Here is a 23,422-nt window from a genome sequence, read left to right as displayed (position 1 = left end):
TATCATTTCTTCGGGGCTCCTCTATTGTGGCAGCTGGTGGCAAGTTCACCATAAAGCAAGATCTTCGGGAGGTGGTGGTCCTTCATCCTGGAGATGTGTCCTACCCAATGCAGCTGTGTTCTCAGCAACATGGCCTCAATACTTGTGACTGCTGCTTATTCTAGAACAGATGTGTTAGTCACATAATCTGACCAGTGGATATTTAGGATTGTACGGAGGCAGCGTTGATGGAAGCGTTCTAGGAGTTGCAGGTGGTGGCGGTAGATGACCCATGATTCGGATCCATATAAAAGAGTAGACAGCACGATGGCTCTGTAAACACTGATCTTTGTACTTTTTTTCAGGTGTTTATTTCACCAAACTCTTTTGTGAAGCTTTCCAAAAGCACTATATGCCTTTGCTAACCTGTTGTCTATCTCCCTGTCAATCTTACCATCTGAGGAGATGAGGCTGCCTAGGGAATTAAACTGTTGGACTGATTTGAGCTCTGATTCACCAATGGTGATATGGGGATGATGGAAGACATTCTGGGGTGTGGGTTTATAGAGAACTTCAGTCTTCTTTAAGCTGACTTCCAGCCCAAAGAGCTCAGCAGCATCTGCAAAGCAGGATGTTAAACGCTGCAGAGCTGCTTCTGTGTGAGCAACAAGGGCGGCGTCATCAGCATAAAGCAGCTCCCAGACAAGATGGTTTAAGGTCTTAGTGTGGGCCTTCAGTCACCTTAGGTTGAATAGGCTTCCATCAGTATGGTATTGAATGTAGATACCATCCTGATCATTGAGGTCTGCTGTGGCCCTTTGGAGCATCATACTGAAAAAGATTGTGAATAGAGTTGGTGCGAGAACGCAGCCTTGTTTCACACCATTAGTTATTAGAAAGGGCTCAGAAAGTGCATTGCCATATCTGACTTGGCTGTGCTGATCCTCATGGAGTGAGATGATCATTTTAAGGAACTTGGGGGGACAACCTAAATGTTCCAAAATCTGCCATAGACCTTTTCTGCTCACAGTATCGAAAGCCTTGGTGAGGTCAACAAAGGTTACATAGAGACCTTTGTTCTGTTTCCTACACTTCTCTTGCAGTTGTCTGAGAACAAATACCATGTCTGTGGTGCTCCTGTTGGCTCTGAAACCACATTGGCTTTCAGGTAGAATTCCTTCTGCTCTAGCGGGTATTAGTCTGTTCAAGAGTATTCTTGCCAGGATTTTGCCAGCAATGGAGAGCAGAGTAATACCATGGTAATTTGAGCAGTCTGATTTAACTCCTTTCTTCTTATACAAAGTGATGATGACTGCATCACGAAGGTCTGACGGTAGTTCGCCAAGCTCCCAACAGCGCTCCACAAACTCTGAGGTGTCAGATGATGGTCGATATGTCTTGCTGTCTATTAGAGAAGGCTGTGATCCAGTGAACAGACTGTGGTACTGTGATCTACAAAGAGAATCTCAGGGTATATCAGGTATGTGTTTTCTTGCTTTCTAAGCTTTGCTTCGTTTTAAGGCAAAGTAAGACTTAAATTACTTTGTTTAAATATATGTATTCCAACATGTGTATTGCTTAACCTCCTTAATGCAAAGATTATGAAAAAAAATAAGCACTGCTTCCTTCTGCTAGCATTCCATTTTCTGTTATATATCAGTAGATGGAAAGCTTTCAAGCAAATGATGGTAAGAACATACATCTGCTTCAACATGGCATGATCTCTTTTCTAGTATGAGACAGATTTCCTCTGGGCTCTAGGAGTTATCAGATTGGGCTTTGAGGATGCTGTGGGCTGCAGGTTACACTGCTGTGAGCACCACAACATGTGAGCATGTTGAGGCAGGACAGGCTAGTCTCAGGCAAAAAATGTCAACTCAGTACAACAAGGCTGCTCCATTTTGTGTCTGGTTAATGGTAACACAAGGGTTCTGTCTCAGTTCTGGGGCTTTGTTTCTTTGGTGAATAGTTTTGAGGTAATGTGCGTGTTTTTTGTGTTCCTTTTGATAGAGAATTTTTTTCCATGCTTCCTTCCTAGTAATGTCAGAAGCAGTCAGTTTACAAGCCGTTGGGCTTAAGGACTCTTTCATTTACTTTAAATTTGAGTAACAGAGTTGTTATACCCATGCCACATACACAAAATGTATTTGCATTGCATTATATTAACAAAGTTTTAGATGCCTCTTGAGAGCTAAGACAAAAGGCCTTGGTTGCATCACTCATTTTTTATGCTGAAGTACATCTGCATTAACGTATCCTTTTCATTCTGCATAGGGTCTATCTTTTCTCCAGAAAATTAATTATAAATGACAAGTTCTCTCAGTCCTTTTCCTTCTACATAGGGTCTATATTTTCTCCAGAACGTTCATTAGAAATGACAAGTTCTCAAGTACTGGGTTTTGCCTTTTCAGAAAAAAATGGATTTTCGTAGAGAAAAACCCAGTTCTACCAGCAGCAGTAATGTGGTTTCAGGCTTTGCCTACCTGTGATAGATGAGCCACCTACTGTGAAATCTCAAGGGAGGCAGGCTGTTGCTGAGGGGCATTTAAGGACAGGGTTCACTGCACTCATTGGCTCATGGCTGACTATCTGGTTTGTTTGGTGATAGGACTAAAGACTCTCTATAGACTAGAAACTGTCGCTACTAGTGAATAAAAAAAAGAAACCAATTTCTGGCAGTCAAGACAGCAATAATGTGCCTGAAGACTTGCAGTATTTGAAACAACTCTGATATTAAATAGATACAGTGTTTCAAAAGCTACAAGTGCCTTGTAGGGTTTTTTCTTCCCTCATCTCTTCTTTTTTTTTTTTAACGTTTTAATTTTAAGATTATTGACAAAGCCTATTGTTGAAAAAAAAAAATTGCAAAAAATGTGGCACTTTGACACTCAAAGTTCAGGAGGCTGCAGAATAAGCCAGACCTTACCTTTAAGTAGTGCTCCTGTGGTAATCTCATCACAAGAAAAAATGCCAAGTTCTGATATTTGTAAATGATACAGGCTTGTCTTAGTGTGTATGTATGGTCCCATACCTTTTCCTATGTGGTGTCCAAAATATTTTTACAGAAAGAGCTTAACAGAAGTGCAGCATCTTGAGAAAAACCTGCATTCTGCCAGATAGAGTCTTCCTAAGTAGCAATTGCAAATCTGAACTTTCCCTTTAAAGAAGTTCTTCAACAAGATAGACAAACAGGTTAGGAACATGATGCAGATGAATGGGTAAGTATAATAATAGTAGTAAAGTCCCAAGCAGTGCTGGAAGCAATGTATTTCCTAAGAGATGTATAGATCCCAAATTAGGAGTGGGTAAGAAGATTGAGAGTGCAGGAGGGCCAAAAGGTTAATTTGATTGATTCTTTTATTTTCCTTCAAGATTCTTGGGACTCACTTAAATCAATGGAGAAGATGTATTATTTAAAGGGTGCTATTGGAAAAAGAACTACTGTCAATCTCTCCTTGGCTTTCAACAAAACTTTGAAAATACTGGTTTGAATCTAATTGTAGCTAGACTAGATTCAATCAAAAATTAACTTACCAAATTTGAGTGAACATGTGTCTAATTATGGACAAAATATTTGACAAGATTCACTTGGCATATTTTGGCCTGTACTGTGCTGGTTATGTGTAGTGGATTGGTTAGAAATGCGAGGACATATGAACATGGCTAAGGCTATGGATGAGCTGCTAAAGTATAAGACGCAGTCTGACTAGGCCCATGAGAAAGTCTGAGATAGCAGGGCCATGAGAAAGCGGCAGTGTCCTTGGGTATCCTAAATTGAGCTGAGAAACAGAGCTAGGCATTACCAAAACAAAGGCACTTAACGAGCCACCTGTGTAAACAGTGGGAAGCAGTTAAGATGATATCACCACCTAACCGAGTACCAATAATGAGCCTGATTTCTGTAATATTCATGAACCTATTATAGAGTGTATATTAAGCTACTGTCAATCTACAATAAACGAAGTTCCTGGATTCTCACATTGAGGTGTCTAGAGCTTTCCGTCGCGACGTTAGTTATGTAGATTATAGTAGATCCCGATATGATGATGAGACAGGCCACAACTACTTTTAGTTGATTGGATGAATACCATTATTTATTGGCATAAAAAGTAGAAATGATTACAGCTTAGTGAACAGTAGTTAAAGAAATTCCCTGTGGGACCAACATCAGTTGGAACTGACCTTGGGTGTAGTTACAGTGTCTCAAGGACACTGAAATTATGTGGGCTTTTCAGTTCTATTAAGAGAATTATTTTCTATGTGTTCTTATCAGCTGCTGAATTGCAACTTGCTCTTTTCATTTTCCAGAGGCTCCTATATCCACAAGAAGATCAGTAGTGTTTTGCAATTAAAGGTTTTCTCAGGTGTACTGTGCACAAGAGCTATAACCAATAAGATTTTTACTTGGCAGGTAAATTCTTTGGGGATGGCCCTTCTTTCCTCTTTTTTCAGAGCCCTGAGGCCTTGGATGCATATGTGGTGTGACTGTGTAGATCAGATATTGCATTGTGACCCAACTGAGGATGTTGGTTAGACTTCACAGTCTTTAAGATTTACAGTGACTGATTTTTATTTTTTAAAATGAAACTTGAAGATGGCTTTTTTTCCTGCAAAAGGTGAAATTACTATCTAAAATATGTATAACACAATGATTTTACAAGTTTACTTACACTGCCTAATACATCCCTTCAACCCTGACTCTAAGAGCAAAGTGAAAAACTAACATGCTCCACCCACCTCTCCCAAACAATTCAAGTGCTGTGATCCAAGATCCTGCAATTTTTTTTTATTCTGAAAGCATGGGAACTAAATGGATTGGATACCATATTTATCCAGTGACAAGTGCAAAGGGAGTGTAATCCTTTGGTCTTTAGCTGCTTTTCAATAGAAATCATATTTTTCACATAAGATTCTGTGTCTATTTAATCAAACTAAGAGATTAAATGACTATTTGGAGACCTGTGGTGATGAGGAGAAGGGATGTTTGCAGTCAGGCAAGGGGTGCAGCTCATTTAGTGGTGGATAAGAATGTTTGTAAATATCAAATACTGGGTTATCCAGATATAAGTACAAGAAAATAATTACCTATTTTTAAATAAAAACAGAAGAGAGAAAATACCTGGCCAAGGTTTAGAACAGTAATGGGGAGACTAAAACTGTGTCTATATTAGCAGCTGGATTTTAAATATGAGTATGGATTTGAAATTAAGCCCTTGATTAATCCCAATTTACTGCATATGGATTCAGTTCTCAAAGGGATCTAGGAACAACTGGATCCCTCTAGGAAGGATCTGGCCTGGAATTCAGGTCTGAATACGCTTTGGTTTTGGAGTTTGTTAGGCTCTATCCCTCAGTTTGGGTTTTGCCACTGTGAGGTTATCTTGGAAGACACGAGGGTCAAGATGAGGCTCTCAAATGCTGATGGCTCTCTCAGCAGCCTGAGGAATCCTTCCTCATTCATCTGTATCTATTTGGAGTTGAAATCCTTTTCTTTCTGTAACTGTCCATCTTTCTGTCTTTCTGTGCTGAATTCCTATTTCTCTTTGTTTCCACTTTGTATAATGCCTTTTCTACTTTTTTCACCACCTGCTGCCAAGTTTATAGTTACCTGTCTTACTTCATAAAATTCAGAAACCCTCAGCTTTGGGGCCTCAAGGCTCTGATTTGATCTGTGCAAGGACTGGGATTTTAGTGTCATCAAATAACCCTGCTGTCTCCCTGGAAGTCATTTATGGCATGATGGCTGTTGATAGAGGAGACTGGCAAGCAATGAGGAATTCAACCAGCTAAAAAAGTGAAGGTAGAGTCCTTGAAGGTCAGGAACAATATTTGTGCTTGGGAACACCAGAGCAGATGTGCACTCTTTATGTGGAGCTTGAACGGATCTTTACTTGGGAGCATTCCAGCCATCTGGTGCCATGGCTGAACTCCCGCATCTCTATGACAGAGGTGCCATGTAGGAGAATCCAGACGAGAGTGCCTGTTCTGATGTTTGCTCCAAGATCCCAGTTCCCTTAGAAGGGACAGGCCACGAAATACCTTGTTCCATGTTTCCAGCCATCCCTGGAGTCACTGACCCCTTGTGCCAGTGCCCTGGATCCCAGCCCCACAAAGTGTGCTGCTTTTTCTGTATGTTGCTCTAGGAGGGGGGGAGTCGGTGCCTGACCTTTCTGGTAGGCTCAGAGCCACAGCGACACTGTGCACTGCTGGTCTGATACCTTTAAAACACCTCCTTCAGAGCCATCAGCTGAGGAAAAATTCCTCCATGGAACAGCTACCTCAGGAATTCTCTCCCCAGTCCCAGCTCTTGGGTACCTAGCTGAGCCCCAGTGTTGGGGAACTGTGTTTAATGCACGCTGCAAAAGCACGCCTCTCCCAGGCTTCTGTGCTGAGTGCCTACAATGCAGCCCCTTTCTCACACTAACTGCCAGGGATTAGCTCGCTCACAGGGCAGTAACTTTGTGGAGCCTGTCCCTGACCCACAAACACAAGAGTAGGTACCATTTTTCTGACTTAGAAAGCAGTTATTGGCTGAGGGGCTGGTGGATTGCAGCAATCCCTCTCTCCCCACCATGTCTCAACAAGCAGGAGTTGCTGTGCCACCCATCAGCCCCTCAACAGGACCCACAAGGATGTGACCATCTGTAGTTGGGACTCCCTCTGCAGAAATAATGTGCAGCACAGGGTCATCCCCCTTGTTACAGGAGCTTTGCTGGTTCCTAGTTTCAGCAGAGAGCTCACAGACAGGGTCAGGTTTAAGTCTCTTCAGATGGGAAAGAGAGAAAGGGCTGTTGTTGGCTATTGTGTGCTGCCGGCTATCACTCCAAACAGGATGTTGCATTCATGTAGTACCATAGTTTTACCAGTTTGGGATGGATATATAGGCAGGAATGCCAGAGAGGGCAGCCCACAGCATTCTTCCGAGTTCCCTCTCATGGGAGTCTGCAGAGACTCAAGCAAATGCTGATAAAAGGCTGCTGCTGGGCTGTGATCAACTATTATTCTTGGGAAATAGGAGATTTTCTACCTCCTTCCTCTATGGCACAGGCTACACAAAGTGTGTGTAGGGGGTGCTGAATGGGACAGAAGTTCGTGTCTCAATAAAAGGGAGAAAGAGAAGGTTTTTTTGCTGAGAGGGTATTATTCCTCCCACTCAAGCTGACTACCTGTTATTAATTTTCCCTCTGCTGTGCTAAGGCTGCTACTTTACCAGCTCTTATGAAGCTTTCCTTCACCTGTGCCTTCTTGTCCTTTCTCACCTCTTCAAGCTTGGAGAGACCCTTAGTTTAGGTTGTGAAGCCCTGGAGAATAGCTACCCTTCAGAAAGTTTTGAAGTTTTGTGAAGATGCTTTGGCCTTAGGCCACGGTCTGATCCAGTGCAACCCTCCTAAACCAAATATGATGGAGATATGAGGCATTTCAGCACCAATCTCATAGATCTGCTAAACACTCTCTTCAAGCTAAGATATTTCCTGATGAGAAATAACTAAAAAGCCAAGAGGCTGGCCCTCAGTCATTTGAGCCATTTAATGTTTTTCCTCTAACTCATTTTGTTTGCAAAGTGCATCACCCTGTTTCTGTAGCTAAATACTCACAAAGGGATCTGGTATGATTTGTGAAAACTACACCAGTTTTTATTGAAAACCTGTCTCATGTCATGACTATTTTCTTAATGAAGCAGCTGCACGGCTGTTGGGATCCCATTTATATTGATATACATTACTGATGGGTTAGGACCACTCTTAGTTTTCATTCTCAGGTTTGGTGTGGGAGGTGTTGCTACAGTGATATATATATATATATATATATATATCACTGTAGGGCAAGGTCACTATTTGCATGGGAAATGCCCTTGGAAAAACCAAAAGTGCTGAAGGAAGGTGATCTGAATTGCTAGGCAGTGGGTTTTCCTTGCTACTCAGTACTACATTAGTGGTGTAGCTGGGAGGCGATTTCTAAGTTGGTATCTTTTAAATGTCAGACTGTTTTAAACTAGTTGTGGTAATGCGATACCATGGTGACATTTACCATCAGCAAGAAGTGTTAGTCTGGGCATCCTAGCCTTCTCCAGCAGGCAAGAGGTGAACTTTGAAAACTTGCCTCTTTGGGAGGTGCCAGTTGCACAACACCACACATGCTGGTCCGTGTTGGGATAACAGGAGCAAGCAGTAGCTTTTGTAGCTGTCGGGTTTTCTGTAGTCACATAAGCAAAATCCAGAGTTGACAAAATATTTAAAATGCAAAACAATGCCAGTAAATCCAACTGCCTTTTCATTTGGCACTGTAGCTTCTTAGGCAGCTCTGTGGGATTGTGTCTGTCTTGCTTTGCTGGATTTAGAGGTGTGTGGGACTGAGAAATGATGTTTGATGGCTGGCTGTGTTGTCAGCCTTCATAAATAAAAGCTCCATACCAAATAATATCACCTATAACCTACACACCAAAACTTCACATGACTCTTTGGCCAGTATATAAACATACATATGAATTGATGCCTCTTAATATGTCCAGTTATTTAAATTGATTGATATGGATAGGTATAAAAGTAAATTGGTTTCAAAATTCATAGGTATTTATGCCTATCAATTGGTATTGATATCTTACTGATGACTCCTGTAACAGTAAGTCTCTCTGTCTATCAAAAGGTATCAATATTGATATGTATCAATGCTTATCTAAATCAGTCTACCAATACCTACCTCTCAGTAGGTATTAAAAAATATAGATATTATGGAGTATTGCTATTGAAAGTATCAATATCAATAGGTATAGATGCCTACTGATATCAAAATAAGTATCAAAATCAATAGGTATAGATCACTATTGAAATCAGGAGCTCTTGAAATTGAAAGATTTTCATGCCTGTCAATGTCTATTGATGCCTATTGATTGCAAAATCAGTATAGAAATTGATAGGTATCAATTCTTACCTTTTGATATCAGTAGGTATCTATGCCTAATGATATAAAAATAAATTTTGAAATTGATAGCTATGGATGCTTACCAATATTGAGATTAGCTTTGACAGACATTGATATTAAAAGGTATTGATTCCTTTAAAAAGGTACCATACTCTTTATACGCCTATTGGTGTCAAAAGTCATATTGAAATAGGTTTTGATGCTACTAATATTGAAATTTGATTTCAAAGTCAAGAGGTACTGATAACTGTACTTATCAGTAGGTATCAATGCCTTTAGATAGATATGGAAATTGGTATTAAAAATACAGGTATTGGTGCCTATTGATATCGAAAGGTATACCTATGTGTATAGGTATCAATGCCAGTCAATATCAAAGTTTGGAAATCAACAGTCATCAATGGGTAGTGATGCCAATGGATATTGAAATCAATAAGTAGCAATGCTTGGTATCAAAATAGTATTGATATCTTTACTATGCCTAGGTCCATGGGCCTGGGTTCAAGTTACACACATGAGATGGCAGTGGCTCAGTATGTCAGAATTCCTGTTTAATTACACTGATTTGTAATATCCCTTCAGTTAAGTTGGGATCAATGTTGAATGGTCAGACTTACCATGAGAGTTCCTGGTACAAAAATTGCTTCAAAAAGGGAGTGTTTTTGCTTAACTAACTGTGCTGCATTTAGTACCCAGGGGACCACGAGTGTGATGCTTTTGACTTGTCAACAGAGTCCAAGTGTCATGGCAGCTGCTGGGAGGAACAGCTGCCAAGAATGGAAACAACATAAAGAATATCCATGAGGAACAGGAGGAGAGGAAATAAGAAGCATTAAAATGAAAGAAAAGGCTCAAGATAGGTTCTCCTCAATGAATAGAAGAATTTTGATGAGGAAACTTTATGTTGACTGAAACTGAGTAACCTTTAAGGGAACAGATAGTTTGTGTTCTGGCAGACAGATCTAGCATGTGATTTCTGGTGAAAAGTGCTATCTACTTTGACCATGTAGATTATAAATATATTGGTTAAATGCTGTTGTGTTTTAATTACCTATTCATAGGAAGGGATGGCTCACCAGATTTTGGGTTTAAGCTAGTGCATTTTCCAGGAAAACTTTTAGCCAGTTCCTGCTTTGAAGTAAGAAACCAAACTGCAGATTGTTTTCTTAGATGGTTGGAGCTTGTTATATGTAACAAGTAATTTTCTCCTGAAAATGTTATTGCTTCTTCAGTTCATTTACTTTCTTAGCTGTTTATCAGAGGACTTTTTGTTCATTCAAGAAAAATTTAGTGTAATCACAGCATAGATTTGGACATTAAACTAAAATCACTATAAAGGTCTGGAGGATATGGAGTGAAAGAGTTCAAATATTCTGGTTTTCTTTTAGTTATGTCAGATTTAAGTTGTTTGATTCATTTGATCTTTAATTCAAAGTACAAAGGCTGGTATAAATAAAATACAAGAAGGGCTTTGACCTCGTATCATGGGGCACATTTAATATTCAGAGAATATTCCAAGAAGATTCTAAAAACTACATCTCAAAATTGGGGTTAAAAAAGATGAGGAGACACATTTTATGTCTTTTTCTTTTCAGAACTGCTACTTTAATACTAGAACAGAAGAATTAGTCATTCCAAAGTCTGGCACCTAAAGCAGCAAAGAATAAAGTTGCCTCTCCCTATGAAATGTAGCAGTCAGCAGTTCTTCCATAGATTTAAAAAAAAGGAAAAAAAGTGTTAGGAAATGAGGACATTCCAAACTCTGGATCACACATTTTGTACATCCACTAGGGGACACTTTGTGGTTTATCATTTACCACAAAATAGCTGTGGAATTCTCCTTCATGTATGTTCTCTTCAGTTTGGGTGGGTTGGTTGGTTTTTGTTTGGTGGGTTTTTTTGTTTTAGCTTGGTTTTGTTAGTTTTGTGTTGGTTATTTGGTTGGTTTTTCTGTGTGTGAAGACAGATGACATGTCCTGTGCTCCTCAAATGTCCTGTGCTCTTGTAGCACAAGCAAAAGGAATGCCAATAATGTATTTTTCAAAATCTAAATAGAGCTCCAGAATAATCAGAAATTATTTTTATAAGATGATTTTGGATTATCATGAAAAATCAGTATTTTTTAAAATTAACAAAAGTGGGTATATATTTTAAATAAACTGACTGTGGTGATATTTCCCTCAATAGGTTCTGTTGTCCATTTGACACAAAATATGTATGTGCACACAACAGGGATAACATGGTTCAAGACTGAACATGTGTTAAGGAAGTTGTTCACTCCTGCACATGTTTATTTGGGGTTATTTCAGTAATTTCAATGTGATAGAAGTTTCTTTTGATTTCTGCTGTACTAGTGAGATCACAGTTTTCATCCTTTTATGATCCTCTTTGCCACTAAAAGAAAATTGGGAGGGCTTCTGAATGGAAAAGCAGCAAATTACTGGTAACATAGCTTTTGGTTGCCCTGGGAGTACTCGCTGCATCCTTCAGTTTAATTTGCTTAATATATGTAATTAATTAAGCAACTGCAAAGTGATAGAAATGTATTTGTGGATTCAGTCTCTGTAAATTAGTGATAAATTTGATAGTGCGGGACAATGGTTCTTTCTCTCTGGGACTAATGATCTCTAATGACTCAGGAGTCGTTTGTGGAGCTCATCATGTTTACCTATTAAAATGAAGTCATTACATTTTGCTGTAGAAATCTTAGAATGCTTTCGGTACTACCTGCTGTGAATTTGGCTGTGAATTTCCAGTAATGAATAGGACCTGAATCCACATGGACAGGACTCTGTCCCCTAACATAAGTATTTTCAACAAAGGCAAAAAGTGGTCTCCTAAAGGGTGGAGATCATTTAAAATGCTTGGACTGAATAGCTGGAACCTGTCTACTTGTCTACAGAGAGCTTTAGTGCAGCAGGTGTTGTGCCCACATTGTGTATAGTCTGGGCAGCTACACATGCAGCTACTGAGTCTGCCTGCAAAACTGATAAATTTTTTGTTTATGAAAATGTGTAGAACAAAGTTTGGAGGCTAAACTAAAAAAAAATTTGAAATTAGGCTTAAGATCAATCCTTCCTACTTCCTTATACAGCATTCTTGTTGTTTTTCTTCCCTCCAACTATTTAAAGGAAACTGATAGTTTAACTGGAGTCCAGGCACACGGTTATTAGTGTCATCTGTACCCAAGAGATAAGTGACGTACCCTTCACGCAAAGAAAAAAAAAAGGCAACTTCACTTGTTTTTTGCAAAAGTGGCTTTTTTTTCCTTGAGGAAATTCATGTGGTTTGTTGTCACAGTCAAGCAGCATAACAAACTTATAAACTTAACTACAGAGTCATTAGGGTTGACCTTTAAGATCAAGTCCAGTCAAGATGGCAATTAGATCAGACTTCAGTGGATGAGCCATTTGGAGCCTGGAGTCTTGACTGTCTCTGTAATTGTCCCATGTTTTAACTTGTTCCACCTGCCAAATCTCTTAGAAAGTGGATTATTTGTTTATTTTTGAAGCTGCAGGCAAATATGCAGGAGATTTTCCTGTATGTGAAACAAAATGATTTCTCAACAGGGAAGAGGAACACACTGGTATTATTAATAGAGCTTTAAGTCCAAAAAAGTTAAGATATTTTAGCTGGTGGCCTATGTTTGTAGCATATCTAGCAAGTCTCATGCAATTCTCAGACCTAAAATATGTGTTGTTTTAAAAAAAGTCAAACATTAAGAGTTTTTTCTGCCTGTTTTAAAAAAGTTGTATAGTCAGAACAAAGCACAAAGATATGAAATTATTTAGCCCAAAACTTAGGCTTTAATGTGCGTTCTACATCTCTTTTGTCAAAGTTGAGACATTGTGCAAGAGAGCACATGAGTCAGGAAGTGGGATGAGAACAAGCAGTCCCTTTGGCTCTGCAGCACGCTGTTGTGAAATTCAGCTAGGAGAAAGTGGAAGCATCTAACCCATAGGTAGCCCTTGACCATCACATCTGGCTTTGCTGGGCTCATGCTGAAGCCATGACCTTGTTATGCAAACTGAGGCAGTTTAGATCACACCAAGAAAATCAGAGCTGTAGATCTTCAAGGAATGTAATAACCATGCAGGCAAGAACTAAGTTTAGACTATGCCAGAACCAGACAAATGTGCAAGAATTTGCTGAACTACATTTTTAGCCTTGGGCATCAAAGTCCTTTGAACCTGAACTTGGTAACCTAGCACATTTTCCACTTGTGCTTAATGCGCTAAGACCTGGCCTAAGTTTTCACAGTGTTGAATATGTCCATTTTTCTTCTGTGAAGTGTGAACGGGGTTGGGATAAGCAAACACCTTGTTAAGTAAGATTTTGTTTGGTACCTATGCTGGAAATGACATGCAGCTTTTAAACTTGTTGGATGTTCAGGTTGAGATGGTGGTTTTCAATCAGGGTATGATGCGTTGTGTTTGATACATCAGTTTATTAAGAAATATCATACAGATAGAATGACAATGTCTATATAGAATTCTCTATAATTATAAAACATAGGCTTGGGAAAAATCCTAGCTCCACAAAAGTTAGTGGCATAAACACTCATTCCCAGGGAAAAGAGACTTTCAAACTCATGCTTTTGATTTCAGTGATTGCTTACAAACTGTAAGTACATGGAAGCAATTTGAAAAGTAAGATAAATATTGGTGTCTTCGTTCCTTAGCTGGGCTCCGGAGACCTCCAGACTTTGAGATACTTGTGAAAACACAGCATGCAGGTGTGTATGAAGTAGCAAAGGATTTTGTGTGTATGTTGTAGCTTCATTTTCTGGACTACTGTTTTTTCATGGGAAAAATACAGAACTCACGGTATTAGTGTATCTTTGTCAACTTTTAAAAGGATTTAAAACATTTAACCAGGTGATGTTAATTGCATTCTGAAGGATAAGCATCTTAGTCTGTCAATGGGACTCCCTCACTGGGGATAGTATTTCCAATACTTATTCATTTCCTTCACATGAACTGACAGGGCTCACACAATCAGTGATCTTCGTCTCTTATTACCTTGCCCAAGGTTTTGGACTTTTTTGCTGTCCCTGATTTCCTTCACTGAAATCAAACTCCTGCAAACAAGATAACTAGGATCTCTGAGCCATGTGTCAGGCACTACTGAGCGCACCATACCCAGAACATTTTATTAAGGTAGTCATGAAGGATGTTTAATTTTCTTGAAAGAGACAGACCCCAAAGAACCCACAGGAGCAGCTCTTGGAAAAGATAAACTTGTAAGGGTAGAGGCAAATTGTGGCTCTAGGCTCCAACATCAACATGTTGGGAGAGGAAAAATTCCTTTGCTCCCTCTGTGGGCCTGTCCAGCCAGTTAGTCAATATGTGCTTTATTGCACATATTATTGATCCAAAGCACCACACCAGAGTGCCAGGACACAATGTACTCTGGCACGGCACTGGCTGCACTGGGTCTGGCGCTCTATCAGGCTTTCTCGAACTTATCTTCTGTAAACTCTTTTTTCCCATCTGTGCTGTGGCTGGAGACTCTGCCTGGCTCCCTTAAGTAGTCGGGCCCTTTCCCAGAAGAGATCTAAGTCACTGCGGGCTCACCTTTAGCTTTGGCTGAGGGCAGAGATGCTGCTGTGGCTGGCTAAATATTTGAGAAGCTGAGTAGACCGGAACTGCAGGTTTGGCACTTATATAAGGATTTGTGTGTTCACTGCAGGATGTGCCTGTTTCTCCCTTAAAGACACTGGATTACAGTCAGTTGGCACATTTGCTTTGCCCCAGTACTTGCTTTTCCACATGAAGAAAGTAACCTGCCTCAGATTGTCAAAGAAACATAAATGTGTGATGGTTTCAAAGCATGTCCTGGATGAAAGTGAGAGAGAATCTTTTCTGACTTGCGCAATTTGAGGAGCAAACATGAGTGTTTACCCTGTGCCAAAATCTGGCCACGTAAGCAGATCAGACTTTTTTTTTTTAATGTTGTTCTGGAAGGTCAGAGACTATTTTGTTTGCTGCAGGTTTTTTTTTTGCTTAGTGAAGCAAAGTTCACAGGAGCCAGAGTAATGATCTGATTTCCAACTTTTCTTCATTATTCCCTGTGTGCTTAGTTAAATATAACTGTGGCAGTCTCAGCTTTGAGCAAATAAGCTGTAACTTCCAAATAAGCAATAAACTCCTTTGTCCATTAAAAGAAAAAGTAACTTCAGAATTACTGATATAAATGGTATGACGTGTCTTGAGGGCTGTTGACATCCTGAGCATTTGCTTTATGTGCCCTGAAAATTCACCATGCAGCTGTTTGGGGTTCTGCCTCTGAACATCTTCATGTGCAAGAACTGTGCCACCTCCTGTAAGTCACTGTTCTCATAGAATATGAAGTAGAAATTTGGGGTTAGACACATCCACTGTGCAAATGCAGTGTAGGGGGTAGCTGACCTTTTGTATTGTGTATGTTTCAAACAGCACTGAAGAATTATTCTGTTGTAATTTGTTAGGGCTGAATAATGAATTAGAGTCTCTTTGCTTTGTCAGGGGCATTTTTTATTTGTATCTCTTTACAATTATGTCTCAATGTCTTATTTGCAAAAGAAATAATAATTCTCCACCTGATAAAGGTATTGAGGCTTTTCTTATGTTGATGGATTCTTTACTGGGTATGTATTTTTGATAAACTCTTAGCAAAGCGGAAGCATAACAGTGTGAACTGTGTTGATTTGGGTATGTGTCAATGCCAGATAGAGGACAGTCAGCCCATTCGCTGCAATGTTGTGTGGCCCATGATTATATGGGATAAACTGCCCTTTTTATCCCAATAGCCCCCCGCCTTTTTTGGGTGTGAGAGATAGAGGGAGGTTAGATAAGGGCTCAGCTTCCCCTATTGTGTAAACATTCTTTTGTGCTGGATATTCTGAGCCTCTGAGTCCCATTTGGTACTGTTGAACCTCTGCATATATACAACAGTGAAATGGAAGTACAGGAGACAGCTTTTATAACATTTATGTTGATTAAAACTTTCTAAACTGGTTTTTGTACTTATTTACAGAGTGGAACTTGTAGAAAATCTCAGCAGTCAATATTGCCACAAGAAAAAGACATTTAGTATAATTTTCTCAATAATTTTTCCTACTTGTTAAACACTGAATAATTTAATTTATAAAACATAAAATGGGTAAAGTAATATAGCTGAAATAAACAACAGTTGCCTGTTTGACTAGCATTTCTTTTATTTAGTAGTGATGGCTTTTTTACACCCTTGGTGCCTTACATCTATGTACTATTGAGTGAAATTACTAATATTTGACGTCAGTTTTGGGACAACTGCATCAGTGGACCTCTGTCTATTTAGGGAGAAAATTTGCCCTTTGTCGAAATTATGATTGACACATCCCCTAGGAAAGAAGCATGGAAACTGAGGAAAAGGGGTTATACCTATTGAGGGCAGAGTATCTCCTCTGCATTGTAACTTATGGCTAATTGTTTGCTTTTTGCTGTGGAGGGTGTAGGATTTCTTGGACTTTGTGGCAGACGTCAGTGTCATGGTCTGGAAACAGGTTTAAATTCAATGAACTGTGAGTCATTGCATTTGGAAGATGTCCCAGTAGAGACCACAAATAGAATCAACTCTGGGACAATTCAATCAAGTACCAAATGGAATCCAAAAGGACCATGTGGGAAGTTACTTTCTAGAAATGTTATCACAAACTGCTCAGAGCTATTTCAACATCTGATTATTTTTTTTTTTTTTAAGCTTAATCTATTTCTGACTCCTAAAGATCCAGAGTTGAAGTTGCAAATTTTTTTTAAAAGTTATTTTGGCACTAGATTGTTACTGAAAAAAGAAATTGATTTTGTTGTGCTTCCCCAATAAACTTGTACCACTACTCCACTTTTAGCAACCAGCTATCAGCCCGCACTCTGCAATCAGAAAATCTGTAATCAGATTCTTTTGAACTCTTCCACAAGTCTTGTCACAGCACCTTTCTTTCACTATGTGATTTCTGCCTTCACAAACACAATTTAATATTGAAGTTCATTTAGATTAGTGGGTGTAATATTGCTTGATGAGCTGCCAGATAGGCACGTGTAGATACTTCAGCTGAGATTTGATCTGTTGCTGCTAAACTAACTTGCCTGAGGTTTCTACAATTCATTCTTCCTGCACTTAGGCCATTACCTTGGCTGCTGATTACTTCACTCATCCTTGTACAAAACTGTGTGGTTTCCCCTAAAGGTGATGCATCAGCTGCATCCAGCTTAACTTGCAGACCTGCAAGGTAATTAACTGCCTGCTTCCAGTTGTTCCCTTGAGGTTCTTGTTCTACTGATTTCCTGTCAGTTTCCACTTTTCAATTACAATAATTTGGAAACACTTGATTTCAGTAACTCTACTTTTAGGTTTGGAAATCTAATAAATTTTACCTACTGGGCATACCTGTTCCCGCTTCCTTTTCAGATGAATGTACAGTGTCAGCAGTTGCATATCTGTGCAATGATTGTATCTGATTTGCAAAAATATTTTAAGATCTCTATGTGCAAAATGTCATGGAGGTATACTTTGTACTGTGTTATGTTCTATAGACCAGGCCAAAGGAGAGGATATAGTTTAATGATTAGAAACCTTGGACTGAGAGGCATTACTTTAGGTTTCTATTCTTGGTTTTAATGCTGACTTAACTTGTGAAAGATATAACCTTTGCAATGCCCCTGCCTACCCACAGATAAAATTAATACTATAATCTTTACTTCTCAAGTTTTATCATTAAAAAGATTACGCTAGTGTCTGTCTCAAGCCCTGTTTGATAGCTTGTCAAATATAAAGGTCAGCTCTAAGGTTTCATTTTCATCCCTCTCCATCCTTATCCTTTAATGGCACAGCTTCTAATTACTGGGGTACTGGCTCATACACCCAGTTAGTAATCTCTCACAACTACATTTCAATAAACCAAAGGAACTATAAACCAGAAGAATAAGGACTGTGAGCCCAGGAGAAATCACATCTTTGGTGTATGGCTTATAAATAAGCAATTCTAGTAGCTGTAAACCTCAGCTTCAGAGGCAAAGGAAATAACATATTACCTGAGCTTAGTCTTTTTGACCTCCCTAATCCAGACACACCAGATTTGGGTGGTTGTAGATAAGGAGAAGGACAAAAAAGCCAGAGCACTAAATAGTGGGGGGTTTTGTGCATAATTCTGTGAAGTGGTCAGGTGCCATGTTGCATAAATGATGTATTTGGGTTAGACAAAACTGTGACAACTGTGTTCCTCTATGGTCCATACATAAGCCATGTGAGCAAATTTTATTTCTGTAGGAGTTAAAAATAATGCACTTATGTAACTTGTAAGTGGTATAGATTTACATATGCATGAGTCAAAATCTTTTTTTTTCCCCTTGCTTTTGTGAGTAGACCAGCTAGAGACAAAATGGACCTCAACAGGATTCTGCCCAACTGTGCATCTGTCTTATCACTCTGCTCTACAAAACATCTCTCAGAGGAAATGTGAAAGCTCTCTGGAAATTCTTACTCTTGAAGATTTAGTACAAGCTAGTGTTGACAGTGCTGGTTTGGATCTTTACTGTTCTTCTCTGCAATTTTCTGATCTTCAAAATAAAAAAATGAGAAAAAGCTGGAGCCAAAAGAGCAAAAGAACAGTTTTAAGAGATACTTGAGCTAAATTTAACAGTGGGGAGAAACTCAGCTTTGTAAGCTACATCTTCATGTGCGGAGACTGCAAGAATTAGTGGAAAAGATTCCAACTGTAAAAGGAGTATTATCAAATATAAAAAAAAAAAAGGAAGAAGAAAGAAAGGAAGAAGTAATATTTTATCAGCAACAGATTTCCACAAAAAGCTGGAAAAAAGTGCTAAAAAGCCACATATTCTTTTCTTGGCTTTGTGCATCTGCTAAAAAATAACATTCAAGAGGGAGACACTAAAAAACTAATAAAAAATAAATAAAATTTAATATATGAGTGACTATATCTGATGAAGCAACTTGGAGAAGGCACAAGAAGTGTTGTGTGTTAGCACAAAGCCTAACTCTAAGCCTGATACATATTCTCTGAGTGTTCCTGGAACGAGTGCTAATACTGATATAAAGATAAGTGAGTGAGGCACAGAGCCTAATGACATTATTTATTCTAACAAAAGTGCCTGCTTTGCTGAGAGGGTAAATACCTATTAGAGATGAAGGCTGATGCCAGAACTTCTACTTTTAGCCAGTGCAGATAGCAGAAGACTGTGAAGTTGTGTCCCACTGCTTTGGTTTCTAATCTTTAAAGTTAGGCTGTGGTCAGATGTTTAATGCAGAATAAAAATTTCTTTCTTTGCCCTGAGTGGCTTGCTTTTACCATCCAGCTCTATTTCTCTGTTGGCAGCCTGCCTGCCTGCTCTGGCAGGTTAACCTGGGCACGGAGTTTGTAGAAAAGCAGGTGAGGATCACTCACACAGTCCATCCTGGTGCTTGCTGCTGGCATTTTCAGGCTAAAGTTGTAATAGCGTCTTGAGCTGCTAAAGCTGATTCTGCAGTGAACAACTCATTGCTTTATGTAGGTTATAGGTAAATTCATTTTTAGTAGCACTGTTTCATATTAATGGTGCCAGTAGCTTACTCTGGTATGCTCTATTATGTTCTCTCCTGTTTGACCATAGCTATATTGGTATACAACTTCATACACGTCATGTTGAAGTAGTGCAGGATATAACCTTTCTTTTGTTTTCCACTGACTTCCAAAATTATACTTCCAGCTACTAGCACTTCAATTTTTTAATATTTCCTTTTAAAACATAGTGCATTATTCCAGAAGAGTCTCTGTGAGATACTGTACTCAGAGACAAAATAGCATCTTTGTTCCAGTTGTGTTACCTTCCGGTAAAGACTGGGCTAGCTACTTGTACAGCATGGAAGACTCCCATTTCGGGAGTTTTTTACAGTAATTTAGATAGTCTCTAGTTTCTAAAACCACAGTCTGCCATTCTGAAAACATTCATATTATGTTCTTAAATGTATGGCTTTGCATGGCTTCCAAGAGAAATGTTTTCTCAAATACAAGGTGTAGCTTAAACTTGGCTGTATATGCAAAGAAAAGCTAATTACAGAAAAACAAAAATATTGCCTCAAATCCAAAGAGCTTGAGACAGAAAAGTTTCTATTATTCCTCCTAAGAAATTAAAGCACATTTAAGCTGTTCTCAGAAGCTTGTTCTGAACTTCTTGGAAAGAATTCGGAAAAGCAGGACAAATAGCATTTCTTATGATTCTTCAGTCTTTTACAATGAATAACATTATTTAAAACTATTTAAAAGAAAATAATAATTTTAATCCAGTAGAGGTATTGGATATACCTGTGTAAAATAAATAACAACTGACAGTAGCTTTGCTAATCTTAATCACTTTTTATGAATTTATGAGAAGTAGTCCATGAGGTCCTGAGGGGTCTGCAGATCACTAGGGGGAAAAACTCTGACCTATCCTGTTCTGGGGTTTATATTGGAGCACAGCAGCAGGCACATGTTGTTTAGATAATACAGAACAACTAAGTCTCCAGTCAGTATTGAAAAATAATGCCCCTGGAAGCTCAGGGGTAAGGTGTATGAATGTAACTCTGGCAATAAGTGGATTATTATCAGGTAATGTGATGTGGTGTATCACATGGATGACCACAGCTGATGGCTGTACCAAGAAAGACAAAAAGCTAAGGCCCTGATCTTACGAATATGAATGGCATCAGTGGAACTGCTTCTAATTAGGCTACTATGCCTACAGGTATCTTTACAGGTCTGGATGCCAAGGCAAGTGCAAGAGAGTGTAGAGAAAGTATGCATTTTCCTATTTTCATGTAGTGGAAAACAAGGGAATCAAAGCCTTAGGCTCTAATATCTGAAGGTGCTTCAGACTGTTTTGTAAAGCAAACCCCAACTGTCTGATTTTCACAATGAAAAAATATCTCCGGGGGAGGATGTTTTTGTAGTAAAGTACAACTTTTTAGGATGTACAGCAATGTTTCATTATTGGATAGGTGGGTGGGTGGGTGAGACAGCAGGATAAATGGCTTGGTTTGCATGGATGAGTAACAACCCAATTCCTCTAAGGTATGATTCTTTGGCAGACCAATATTGCTGTGGAGGCTGCATTAATTTATATTTGCATACTATGGGAATTTCTTTGCACAGATTGCCTTAATTCTGTGTCTGAGCTTATGTTGAATCTTCTCTGTGGTGTTTATTACCTCAGACTATATTTGCTCAGGAGTTCTGCTCAAATGGGAGTTCTTCACGCAGGGAGCACAGGTGCATGGCATGAGGTAAAGTGATTTATGTGGAAAAATAAAGAAATCTACATTCAAGCATGCTTTTTTTGATAATGGCAAATGCACTATGTAATTTGGTGCCAATTTGAGATAATTTGCTTTCCTGCTAGAAAGATGTGAACTGAACCACAGTATGTGTTGGCTCCTTCTAGTCTTTGAAAAGTATCAAAGTTGAGGAGCCAGAGGGATAACGCTGGGGGCTGAGAACAGAGAGCGTGCGGTTTTATTCTTGCCCCGACAATTATGCGCTATGTATGTGGCCACAGCGTTTAACTCTTACATGTCCCAGTTTCTCTGCCTGACAAATAGTGACTGATGCGTTCTACATAGGGAGCCAGTGCAGCACTAAAACTCCTGCTTTTGAAACCGCTTAAATGTTTTGGAGACAAGAGTTAATGGTTGCAGGGTAAGAACAGCAGTGCCGCAGGCGGGATCCGGGTGCAGACACGTATCATTTCCCAGCTGCCAGTCGCGCAACGTTGCATCCCAGCTGCATTTCCGAGCCCGCTCGAATACAAGCGAGGAAGCGGCTAGAGTCGGGCGGCTGCGCACCCCCGAGCTCGGGGAGCGACGAGCGGCGGGAGCTGTGCACTCGGGACCGCCAAGAGTTAACGGCGGCTCCCCCGGGGCCGCCGCCGCTTCCCCACCGCGGCGCTGCATTATTATTATTATTATTTCCCCCCCTTCCCTCGCCTTCCAGTTTTGGCATGGGATTAAAGCAGCTCCCCCCTGTGGCAGCAGTGACCCAGAAACGAGTTTGATTCACGGAGTCCTTCCTCCATAACAAGTACAAACGTCAGTCAGAGGGACTCTGTGCGTGTATTTTGTGTGCGTGTGTGTATGTGCGCGTGTGGCCGAGGGAGCCGCTCTCCGCGCCCGCTCCCCGACGCCGCGCCAAACTCATGCGGCGGCCCCGAGCCCTCCGCGCAGGGGGAGCCCGGCCGCGCCGCCCGCCCTCGCCGCCGCGCCGCCGCCAGCAGGTAACCGAGCCCTCCGCCGCGCCAGCCGGGGGAGCCGCCAGCACAGCCATATTTGATGGGGTTTTTTTGTCGCTCCGGAGGCGGCGGGAGAGCAGTTTCGTGCCGAAGGTCGCTGCCTAGTGGAAATAAGATAGTACGTCATTAACATGGCGCCAAAAGCCGTGCCATTCGGTACGGGGCGAGGGGAGGCGGCCGAGTTGTGGCTCAGCTATCCCACAAGCAACTTGTGCGGGGCTGGGGCGAGCGAAGGCGGGAGGGAAGGCTGCGCTGCCGCTCGGCGCGGCGGGCCAGTGCCGAGCAGCGGCGGCCGCCTTTTTGTTCCGCTGCGGGCAAAGTGAGGACAGCGCAGCTTCCCAGGTGCAGCGGCCAAGTGATCTGCGGGCGTGCCGTGCCTGCCATGCTATGCCGTGCATTGCTGTGCCATGCCCTACCGTTCTGCGCCGCCAGCCCCGCGCCCCGGGCATCGCTGCAGGCTATGCCGCGGGGGGGGGGGGGGGGGGGGGGGGCAGCGCCGGGGGGCAGCGCCGGGCATCATCCGCCGCGGAAAGTAGGAAGCGTTGGAGCAACTTGGTATCCAGATGGCAGTGGCAGAGCTCAGGTCCTGCTCGGATACAGATGAGTAGGAAGGGGGCGGGGGAAGCCATGGCCACTGTCTGTCACTGTGTCACCCACATGTCCACCCCACCCGTCGCCTTTCGCCGCGGGCGGGGAGTGTGTACATGGGGGAGGAGGTGTTTGTCTGCAGAAGCAGCTTTGTAAGTTACACTGATCTTTCCCGTCCCTCCCCCCCGGCGCACTTGGCTTTGGCTTATAGAAGAAAATATGCTTGGAAAGCATAAAAACTGCTCATCGGTGAAATTAGACAAAAGTTACCTTTCGGAGCGAGAGAGCCGCAGCCGGTTTAGCCGCCTACTCGATGGGCAGGATGGGCCTCTGCTGGAGGCGCGGACCGCCGGACTGTCAGACGTGCCCCGATCCCCCCGCGGCGGGCGCGTGGTGTCTACAGCTGGAGAACAACTTGCCCGAGGCCCTAAGTGCACGTGTTTGAGAGTGGGAAAAGGCGGGGAAAGGCGTGCGGCGCTGCCCGGGCTCGCAGGGGCGCGGGGCGGCCGGCATCGGGGCAGCAGCCGGCAGGTGCACGGTGGCCCGGCAGCGCCCGACTCCCACCCCGGGTCCGGGAGGTGAATCGGGAGCGGGGCGGGGGGGGGCGCGGTGCTAACTTCAGCAGGGCGCGGAGGGGACCGGCTCCCTCCTGCCGCTCG

At 41.3% G+C, this 23,422-nt stretch overlaps 1 protein-coding gene across 5 annotated transcripts in view; it reads left to right on the top strand.

The window, feature by feature from the left end:
- The first annotated feature begins 786 nt into the window (after nt 1-786).
- JADE1 (jade family PHD finger 1) overlaps nt 787-23,422 on the top strand; it is an 81,541-nt gene continuing 58,905 nt past the window's right edge. The window contains exon 1 of one of the 5 annotated variants that reach the window (XM_051794459.1): nt 787-1,459. In XM_051794459.1, coding sequence (XP_051650419.1) covers nt 1,285-1,459 — 175 coding nt within the window. In that variant the 5' untranslated portion in view covers nt 787-1,284. Of the gene's footprint in view, nt 1,460-14,926; nt 15,223-22,158; nt 22,294-22,853; nt 22,916-23,422 lie in introns of those variants that run through there. The other 4 variants (XM_051794448.1, XM_051794453.1, XM_051794458.1 and 1 more) reach the window with 4 other exon arrangements.

This window comes from Manacus candei, unplaced genomic scaffold, assembly GCF_025592945.1.
Source record: "Manacus candei isolate 608988 ecotype Guabito, Panama unplaced genomic scaffold, ASM2559294v1 h1tg000039l, whole genome shotgun sequence".
Taxonomy (NCBI): Eukaryota; Metazoa; Chordata; class Aves; order Passeriformes; family Pipridae; genus Manacus; species Manacus candei.
Note: the sequence above shows the minus strand (reverse complement) of the source record. Positions and strands in the feature narration are given on the sequence as shown.